At 30.2% G+C, this 11,467-nt stretch overlaps 1 protein-coding gene across 1 annotated transcript; it reads right to left on the reverse strand.

Moving 5' to 3' along the window:
• Positions 1-1,216: 1,216 nt before the first annotated feature.
• LOC139487470 (cytochrome b-245 chaperone 1-like) lies at positions 1,217-11,456 on the reverse strand. The gene is made up of 9 exons (XM_071272285.1): positions 11,396-11,456; positions 10,104-10,200; positions 8,455-8,496; positions 6,232-6,305; positions 5,458-5,557; positions 4,994-5,138; positions 3,085-4,736; positions 2,349-2,517; positions 1,217-2,169 (listed from the first exon to the last, which is right to left on the reverse strand). Exons 2-7 carry the CDS (start codon positions 10,192-10,194, stop codon positions 4,574-4,576), a joined length of 615 nt encoding a protein of 204 aa, XP_071128386.1. The 5' UTR covers positions 10,195-10,200; positions 11,396-11,456; the 3' UTR covers positions 1,217-2,169; positions 2,349-2,517; positions 3,085-4,573.
• Between the last annotated feature and the right edge of the window lie 11 nt (positions 11,457-11,467).

Raw genomic sequence — 11,467 nt, forward strand, 5'->3', positions numbered from 1 at the left:
TTATATCAGGTTGAGAACTAGTCCGAGATTACTCTGACGTCCAACGGCTGTTTTGCCAGACAAGCTGGGGCCCCAGCTTGTCCGAGATTACTCTGACCTCCAACGGCTGTTTTGCCAGACAAGCTGGGGCGCAAAACAGCCGTTGGACGTCAGAGTAATCTCGGACTAGTTGAGAACAACCCTCCCTCAGACAACATGGACAAGGGGTCATTTTACTGATGTAGAAAAGAAAATAGAAATACCAAGGATTTGTATAGTTCTTCTATACAAAACCTTTGAAAACTTAGAATTTTGTACTCAAAAAGAGGAGAGTTACATCATATTTTAAACAACTTTTTCTAAAAGAGGGGTCCACTTATTTTGAATAATATTAAACTGTTAAAGTAAATGTGTTAACATGGTTAAAGTCCAGGAATATTACAAAATTCTTGGACATGTTTTGACCATTTAATACCAGATTGATATATAGTTCTTTGAGAAAATATGAGCCCTTTTGTACAAACAAATATATTATAACTTACATTGATCCCTCATAAAACATGTAAAAGGGATATTTATAACATTAAGGGGTTGTCCCCAAACTGATTGTGACTTGGATGGAGAATTGTCTCATTGTCAGTCATACATAGACCAGATTTAATTATTTCTTGGTGAACAGGGGAAAAATACTTCAGAAATTAAAGAAATGTCAAAGTACAAGTGATAAATCAAGCTTTAATATTGTCAAAACCTACTATTTTATGTATTTACAAAAAAAAATATAATCGCTCGCCTCTACTTTTCAAGCTTCGCCTCCAAAATTTGCAAATTAAATATTTTTTTATTTAAATTTTCAAATCGCTCGCTCGCCCCAAATTTTGAAGTCCAAAAATCCGTAGAACAAGAAATTAAATTGGTGTGGCCTTATCAAATTAAATAATTTAAATTTAAAACACAAATCTCCATTCTTGGCAGTTATAACAAACAATTCCACAGAATTCACCCTGTGTTAATCAGTCAACAATTAATATCAATACTACAACAATATCAAATTATACTATAAAGGGTAATATCTCCAGACATAAACAATATAAAATATGAATATCTAAATATACATAATGTAACTTTCTATTACATTGTAAAACTTTCATTTCATATGTGTTCTTATCAAAAGGAAAACAACTAAAGTTCCTACAATGGTATGCTGAGCATAAAAAACACCTTCTTCATTATTTAAAAACATAACTGCACTTGTGCTTCACATAACCTATAGATCACAAGAAATGTCCACTTGAGACAAAATTTAATTTAAAAATACCATTTTGCACAATAAAGTGGTGTCTACTGTTTATAATTAAATATTTACTTTTTGAAAATTCTAAACGAGGTTATAAAAACATTTCTTTTGATCCTTTTAATATGTAAAGCACGGTGACTGATGATGTCACATACAAAGAAAACATTTACATAATAAAAGGATCAAAAGAAATGTTTTTATAACCTCGTTTAGAATTTTCAAAAAGTAAATATTTAATTGAATAAAAGAATGGTATATTCTGTTACAGTCAGCACTTTATTTTTTTTATTTTTTTTTTGTTGTTTATGCAAAAATTGTACCAGTTCTTTAATACTGAAGAAATTACTGGAGTAATTAAGTCCCTACTCCTGATCAACTCTCAGACTCATACTGGCCTGAACTCTATATACAATTTAAATGTGTCGCAAATTCAGAATTTTAATTGGTGCTCTCTCTGTTTGAGATAACCAATCAGATGATAGCCTCGTGATATAGAAATCCTGAACGAGTTCTGAATGACAAATTGATAATTTTTCATTGACTTACATTGTATGTTGACATCGGTGAGCAGATTATCATACTGATTGAATTATTAAGGATTCTGTAGTGAAGTAGAGATTATACTTGAAACATTGGTTCAAACAAGGAACTAAAAGTAGTGTTAACAATATATTTTAACAGATTAAGGAGATTCTTCTAATAACCACAGATTAATACTAAATACAATATTAACCAACTTAATTTTCCCAAACTATTTATTTACATGACCTTTAAGAATTTAAGAATACAAAAATAAATTGCCACTATATATATGCAAGAAAGAGTTATTTGTGAAAAAATGAATTAAAAAATTATGTTGGTTTACACTATTCTAATGTTATTATAATTAAAAGCTAAGAATTGCACAGATTCCAGAGGCGGATTTAGAGGGGGGGCCCAGGGGGCCCTGGCCCCCCCTTTTTGGGAAAAAATTTGGTTGCTTATATAGGGAATCACTGAAGCGTGACTGGAGCGGGCCCCCTCTTAGGTCAGTCAGTGGGCCCCCACTTATGAAAATTTCTGGATCCGCCACTGGATTCTTTAATTTCAAACAGTCATTACATACAAATAGTAATATTAATACAAATGCTACATGTGTATGGTTCCACTAAACAAGCACTATCTAATTATACAGAAAGTTAAACAAATAATGATGAGTTCTATGATAAAAGTATACCCAATCACTGAGTTTACAACACATACTTCATTAAATTAACAACACAGTAATCAATTCAATTAACTACAAATTAATTGATTCAATTAACTACAGATTGATTCAATTAACTACACACCAATTGATTCAATTAACTACACAGCAATTGATTCAAATAACTACACAGTAATTGATTCAATTAACTACACACTAATTGATACAATTACTTACACAGCAATTGATTCAATTAACTACACATTAATGTATTCAATTAACTACACAGTAATTGATTCAATTCCAAAACAGTAATTGATTCAATTACTTACACAGCAATTGATTCAATTAATTACACACTAGTTGATTTAATTAACTACACATTAATTGATTCAATTAACTACACATTAATTGATTCAATTAACTACACAGCAATTGATTCAATTAACTACACATTAATTGATTCAATTAACTACACATTGATTGATTCAATTAACTACACATTAATTGATTCAATTAACTACACATTAATTGATTCAATTAACTACACATTAATTGATTCAATTAACTACACATTAATTGATTCAATTAACTACACATTAATTGATTCAATTAACTACACATTAATTGATTCAATTAACTACACATTAATTGATTCAATTAACTACACATTAATTGATTCAATTAACTACACATTAATTGATTCAATTAACTACACATTAATTGATTCAATTAGCTATACATTATTTGATTCAATTAAGTACACGTTAATTGATTCAATTAAGTACACATTAATTGATTCAATTAAGTACATATTAATTGATTCAATTAACTACAGTAATTGATTCAATTAACTACAGTAATTGATTTAATTAACTACAGTAATTGATTCAATTAACTACAGTAATTGATTCAATTAACTGTACAGTAAACGATTCAATTAACAACAGTTATTGATTCAATTAACTGCACAGTAATTGATTCAATTAATTACACAATAATTGATTCATTTAACTACAAAGTAATTGATTCAGGAACAGTAGCAATTACAGTAAAACAATTACATCATAAATGATTCTTTTTGGTCAGTTTTACTCAGGTTTTTTACATGAACATCAGTACAATTATTTGAATATAAAATAATGTCCCAGTGAAAAACTTCAATTAATTATATTTTTGTACACAGTTATAATTATGTTAGGGTGTAAATTGAAAACACATCCAATAAAATAAATGCGAACACTTTAAGACTAGAAGAGGCTTATCTATTAAAAGTTATAAAAAATAAATTTCTATGCCTTAATTAAAAAAAAAAAAAACAGCCACCATAAATAAATAATGAATAAGAAAAAAGATCATATAACAAAAACTATCATATTGACCCATTCAAAATTTTTATGAAATATTATATACTTGAGAAGTAATTAACAAGATTTCATGGCAACTTAATTCAAAAGTTTGTCTTTCATTCAATTTTAGTTAAAAAAGTTCAAAGGTGTGAAAACTTTTTAAATAGAATATTTCTTACTGTTACCTGTTTTTAAAATAATCATGTTGAAAATATCAAATCTCATTTGAAAATGACTGTAGAAAATTTTGTGGAATCATAGTGATAAAATATTTACAGGCACACAAATTATGTGTCGTCAAAATTTTGATGTGACCTAAATACTGTTCATTAACCCTACACTAAAATAATTTAAATTATAGTCAATTGCAAAGCTGCATTATTTTCATTCACTGATTTCTTAAGATAACACTGCCGGTTTATATTTATTGTTGGTATAACATTTTGGAAAGTAACAATACAAGTAATTTAGATGTGCATTTGAATCCTGTAATACAAAGATTTGATAATGGCGATAAAACATTTGCAAAATAATAAAAAAAATAAAAATTTAGTTAAAAAAACATTTTGGCTGATTAAAAAAATATATTTAAACTATTTATACAACACTTACTTTTATATTAAAAGAAAATGCACTTATATCCATTCTAACTATTTGAGAAACATAAATACAAACATCATTGTAAGAATTTTGAAAAAAATGTAAAATCTGAATTTTGTACCAGGTCAACGATTACCACTTAGATAATATTTGGTCCCCTGTTTATTGTTGGTTCTTTTTCAATTCTTCCTCTATAACTTGATCCGTGATATGTTCAAACCCATCCTCTCCAGAATCTGAGCTACTATGATCTGATAAGCCTTCTGGAGGTTGGTATAAATTCAGGAATTCTTTTATTTTGTCAGCAAGTTTAGTATGTTCAGAGCTGTAAATAAAAACATAAAATATTCCACTATTAACTTTGTTAAAAAATTATATTTTACAACCAATCATTGATCAATAAAAGCATGAAATATTCTACTAATAATTTCTTTAAATAAAATATTTTTCAACCAATTATTGATAAATTTCTTCTAAAATAGTTGAATATATCGTTAGGAGATTTCACATTACAGGGAACTTGTAATTATTTGAAACAATAAACAAGAACTTGCGAAGAACCAAAATTCTAAATATATTTACCTCTCTCTTCCAAAGATGAAAGAATCTGTAACACCTACATCAATTCCTGAGTTCATGAATAGCACAACCTGATAACCTTTACCAAAGTAGGTCACAGTTTCCTCTTTTACATGTACACCGGTCACATCTTCTATATTGAACACAACTGAAAGAAAATTTCCATTAATATTATTCAGTTAGTTTTTAACCTTTAGGTCAGCAATCTAAATGGGATTAAATAATATCAATGGAAATGCTAATACAACTGTTGGAAACAGCACTCCTTTTTCCACCTTGAAGAGGCAGACCAACATTTAACATTCTGTAAAATATATTTCAGTACTGTTTTAATGGCATGACCATGATCACTTTGCTAGTTTATCTTAAATTTTCTCAACATGTATAGATTTAAGGCAATTTAGAGCTTGCTAGTTGCTAGCATCACTTCACATGTCTTTTTATTTAGAAAAGTATGTATAACTCACCCACACTGGCAGGCCTTTGACTAATCACACTAAGTATTCTATCCCATACAGTCTGTTTTGTAAGACGAATATCTTTATCTGTTTTGTTAAATACACATTCCTAAAATTAAAAGATTCTGATAAATGACTTCAATGGAGGTTTGACAACAGTCTTCTGCAGATACGGTGATTAATATATATAACTTTAAGTCTTTTCCATTAACATTTTGTTTTATCATATCAAATTTTCTTCATACAAATAAAGAAAGATCTCTTATATTGTGTTTTTTTCTTTAAAACTTGTACCAAAAGTATAATCACAAAAATACCAAAGGACGTGGAAAGTTTGAAACGGAAAGATACTAATCAATTGGCAAAATCAAAAGCTCAAACACATCAAACAAATGGATAACAACTGTCATATTCCTGACTTGGTACCAAAGCTTTACCTAAAAAGATATATTGTGACATTATCAATTAAACAAATCTGATATAAACTGTCCAATTATCATCAATCTAATATTTTTTCTTCATTTGTGCTGAATGAGAAATTAGTAGGGGCTTTGCTCATTGTTGAAGGCTGTACGGTGACCTATAGTTGTTAATTTCTGTGTCATTTTGGTCTCTTGTGGAGAGTTGTCTCATTGGCAATCATACCACATCTTCTTTTTTATAGATAAGTCTTCAATCAGTGAATGTTAATTCAGAATTAAATGTGTGTATTTACTATAAAGAATATTTAAACAAAGCAAAGATGTATAATTCATTATTCTATTAAATATCTATAAATAATACCTCGTAGTCTTCCATACAGGCTAATCCCATAAATACACCAAAGGTTAGGTAGACTGTCTGCCAGAAATAGGAATCTAGAATAAAATTTTAAATAGTTTGTGTTAAATAGCTATTAAAACTAAACATTTATGAATGTGGTAGAGTGGAATTTAGCATACTTTTGCCATTTCCACACGGTTTCATGAAGAAAAAATAATTGTGTGTAAACTACCTTTCAGAAATAGGAATCTATGAAAAAAGTGTGTGTAAACATATCCCTGCCTCATGTATATCATTGTTCTCTTTGGTTATTTTTTTAAGGTACATAAATCTCAACGTATACATGTATGCATGGGTCTATGCATGAGTTCTAATCCCCATGTGGTAGATGCAGTGTCAACTCTTTCCTACAGAAGGTCGGTTGTTCACTTACAGCTTCCTCCACCAAAAAAAAACCTGACCCCTATGAAAATAAAGGGCTGCGCTTTAGCGCATGATATGCCCGTTGCTCTTTTAACTTGTCTTTTATGCTTTAAATGAATTTATATGATCAACTAGAAATAGTGTGAGCCCTGTCAAATACCCCCCCCCCCCCCCAAATAATAAATAAAAATGCACAAAAAAATTGGCACTATTAAGGCTACCTCAAATTTAACTAAGTTTGTTGTCTTTAATTTTTCATCCATACATAAAATTTTGTGAAAGTGTTAGTTATTGTCCCAAAATTGGAAAAATCCCCCCTTTTTTAAGCATAAAAATTCATAACACGGAAATGTAAAATCTGAAATTTATAAAAATTGAAAGGGAGCTTACATCAATAGATATTTACAATTCACCAAAGTTTCATGGACATTGGTGAAAGCCTTTTTGAGTTATTGTCCGAAATGTTAAAAATCACCCTTTTTTTTATGAATAAAGCCCCATAAATCCAAAACTTAAAATCTGAAATTAAAAAAAACCGAAAGGGAGCTTACATTAATAGATATAAACAATTCACCAAAGTTTCATGGACATTGGTTAAAGCATTTTTGAGTTATTGTCCGAAGTGTTGAAAATCCCCCCTTTTTTATGAATAAAGCCCCATAAATCCAAAACTTAAAATCTGAAATTAAAAAAAACGAAAGGGAGCTTACATCAATAGATATGAACAATTCACCAAAGTTTCATGGACATTGGTTAAAGCATTTTTGAGTTATTGTCCGAAGTGTTGAAAATCCCCCCTTTTTTATGAATAAAGCCCCATAAATCCAAAACTTAAAATCTGAAATTAAAAAAAAACGAAAGGGAGCTTACATCAATAGATATAAACAATTCACCAAAGTTTCATGGACATTGGTGAAAGCCTTTTTGAGTTATTGTCCGAAGTGTTGAAAATCCCCCCTTTTTTATGAATAAAGCCCCATAAATCCAAAACTTAAAATCTGAAATTAAAAAAAAACGAAAGGGAGCTTACGTCAATAGATATAAACAATTCACTTAAGTTTCATGGAAATTGGTGTAGGTGTTTTTGAGTTATTGTCCGAAGTGTGGACGACTGACGGACGGACGGACGGACAGACGGACAACGGTATACCATAATACGTCCCGTCCCGGGCGTATAAAAACAGTAGTTTTGAAAGTTGCAGTAATCACCCATCAATCAATCATAAATTACAGCCACCTTTATGGTGTAGGTCTGCATAATTCGATGCTTTTCAGCCTTCAAATGAATAATAATACAATGTATGTCTTTAGGGAGCTACCATTTGATTTTTATGGGGGGGCTAGGATGAAAAATTTTGTCCTGCATTTTTTTTTAGTTGTAATCTCTGTCCTGCCTTTTTATTTTTTACTCTATTCGGTCCTGCCTTTTTTTTGGTTAGTTTATCCTGACTTTTTTAACCTAAATTGTCATCCTGACTTTTTTTTTTTGCAAGTGTCTCATCCTGCCTTTTTTTTACTCAAAATTCCTGTCCTGCCTATTTTTTTCAAATTTCATCCTAGCCCCCCCATAAAAATCAAATGGTAGCTCCCTTAGAAACTTATACACTTACTAGAAACTCAATGCTATGTAGTAGAAAGTTTCATTTTTTTCTTCTTCTGACAGAAACCTTGCCTAAATTAGTCCACATACAAAGCTACAATTTTCTATATTAGAATAATATATATAAAGAATCTTTTACATGCAATATTTTCCTCCTTTTCAAATCAACATAATAATATTAACAAGATTTTTAAACATGTCTATTTTTAATATTTCAATACCTTGACTGTAAGATGCTGCTCCATATCCAATTGCTGTAAAGGCTGAATAGAAAACAATAAGAAATATGTTTCATGAGAAATTCAATTAAGTTTTTGATATTAATGGAAATGCATATTTTTTTTTCAAACTGATAAACTATATGACAAACGAACTGCAAATTGTGATCGTTTTAGAAGCCATGAAATTAAAAAAAAAAGGTCTATGAAAAAACAATTTTCTTCAAATGGCAAAACTATGACAAACGAACTGCAAATTGTGGTCGTTTGCCTTGAGAAATATTGAAATTAAAATGCCAACTGACTGATTTACTGGGGAAAATAATTTTGGGGGTCAATTATGATGATTATGAGGTTTATTAATAATTAACGGATTAGTGACCCATCCAATGTCGATAAGTGGATTAACTGAAATCACAACTTTATAACACCTATTGCAAATGTTTATTAGCTTATAGTCATAAACTTGTCAGAAACATGAAGACAGGTAGAAAGGGCATTTTCTGGGCTCAGACAATGGCGTCATCCAAAGAAGTGAAAAAAGGGCATGGCGTCATTTAAAAATGGCATGGCGTCTATCCATACTAAACATGCTTGGGGGAAACACTTTGATTAATAGGTTCTTCAATATGAATTCACACTTCAAAGAGCACGAAGAGAGGGGGGGGGGGGGGTCCTTTGTATGTTTACCTGATTTGGACTTTTGTAAGGTGTTGTTAACTGTTATCTGAGATAAATTTAAACTGTTAACTGTTTTCAACCCACTGTGTTAACTGTTATCAGCATTTTTGCATTTGTTGTTAACGGTTTTTGCCAAAATCTAGGTGTTGCTAACATGTTAAAAAAATACCTATTGCCCCCCTCTTCAAAATGTTTTAATTTGAAGTGCCATAACTCCATAATTGTATTGGATCAAAGTTAACTTTATTTGTCAATGAAAAATTATCACTGACAAACATTTTTCTGTTCCGTTTTACCCAAAGCTTCCTGTTTAAGTCTGTACTTTGACCTATAATGGTTTACTTTTACATATTGTGATTTGAATGGAGATCAAGTTGTCTTATTGGCACTCAAATGACATTTTCTTATATCTATTTCTAGAAGTAAGACACTAAATGAATTAAAGAAAAATACCTCTGGGTATTCCTAATCTATTATAAGCCATATTACATGTGTGATATTAAAATTTTGTCTTTTACATTAATTACAACTATTATAATTTTCAAAAGTTCCAACTGATTTTTTGTAAACATCTTAAATCCAATATGCATTGTTCTTTTCATACATGTATTAATTATATATCAGCATTTAATTCCTCCAATAAATCATGTGACCTGATATTCAGATAAATCATATGCTTACAAGTATATGAGCAGTCAACAGACATGAGGAGGGGAGGAGGAGGAGGAGGGGGCCTTATCCCAAAATACGGGCTTAAAAACATTAAATCCTGAGGTCCGGAAAACAAATTAAATCCTGATATCCTGAAATTTGAAAAAGAAATCCTGGATCCCTAAAGGGTTGATCCTGAGTGATGTCCCGAAAAAGGTCCTACCACCCCCTCAAACATGACAATCATCTATATTTCATATTTTAAATTATTGATATGTTATTCATTTATCTACTAGTACTTTTAATATACTCAATGTTACCTGTAAGGAGTGCATAACCATATAGACCAGTTTCTTTAACAAGATGTAAACTAGCATCTGTCTGTTCCTTAATTTTTACAAAACTTCTCATTTTTATCTGAAAATATAACAATACTTCATTTGAAACTTGGTGATAAAGTGGAACCATGAATAATCAGAATTAACTGAAATACATTTTTTTTAATTCTGGTAAATATCTACTGATATCCTGTAGCAACTTATACCCAAGCTTACAGCCGAAGATGAAAGAAAGTTACAATCCAATAGACTTTATTTTATAGGAATCCGCCACTTTTGAACTATTGACATTATACAGCAATACCATTTTAAATTTCCTTAGTGCCATCAGACATTTTTTAATGTGACATCAAAATGATACAATGGAACCTATATGTATGTAGTGGAGTTAAATGAAAACAGATAGTGATAAGGTGTATACAGAGGGTAGGTCCAATGCCCTTTAACGTCAGGCATCAATTGGTCATTTTCTGCTACCGTTAACATCAAATTGGTTACTGTCATTCATCAAACTAATATCCTTATCGTGATTGATTATAAGTCAAAGGTCTCAAATAATTATTTACAAAGTTAATATTGTTTTAAAAAATTAAACGTGATTCGCCAAAATCAGTCAATTTTTTTGGTCATAAAGACAGTGAACATTTTATAATCATGTTAAATTTGTTTACAGGTAGCGTCATTTGACAAGAGTTTAACCAATTGTCATGAAAGTACATCAATTACCACCCTCTGGTAATAACTAAATAAAATTAAATCTCCACACAACATTGTTAACGTTGGATCAAGGGGGGTTCCAGGGTTGGATGTGTATTGGCTAAATTTGTAAGTTGTAAACATGCAATTTTTCTGAAACTTGGACATATTTTTGGACTTGTAATTTGTTTAAATGAGACAAAATGTTATAAAAAAGCTAATAGAGGAATTAATTGTGGTCTCGGGCCATATAGCTGGAACCCCCCTTTTTTAAAATAACTAAATCCGCCCCTGCATAGTTTGCTCATTTTCATTATGGGTCCCTGCGATGGAGTTAACAAACACAGGGAAAAATGAGCCAATGTGATGATTTAATTTTACACCTGCTTGCCTTCTTCTTCTTTTCTGTAACCTCATGTAATATTAGAATGTAGGGCAATCAATGACCCATTCAATTTGTTCCAAATTTAGTATATAAGCCTAAATTCCCATTATTAAACTAGTGTAGATTAAAAGATGATTAGGGAGGAATATTTCCACAACTTATGTTAAATGCTACTACATGTATTACTCAATACAACTGTTACTAAACTGGATAACCTCAAAACTGTTTTGTTTACAAACACTGTCACATCAAAATAAATGGTTTT

This window comes from Mytilus edulis, chromosome 9 (genome assembly GCF_963676685.1).
Source record: "Mytilus edulis chromosome 9, xbMytEdul2.2, whole genome shotgun sequence".
Classification (NCBI taxonomy): domain Eukaryota; kingdom Metazoa; phylum Mollusca; class Bivalvia; order Mytilida; family Mytilidae; genus Mytilus; species Mytilus edulis.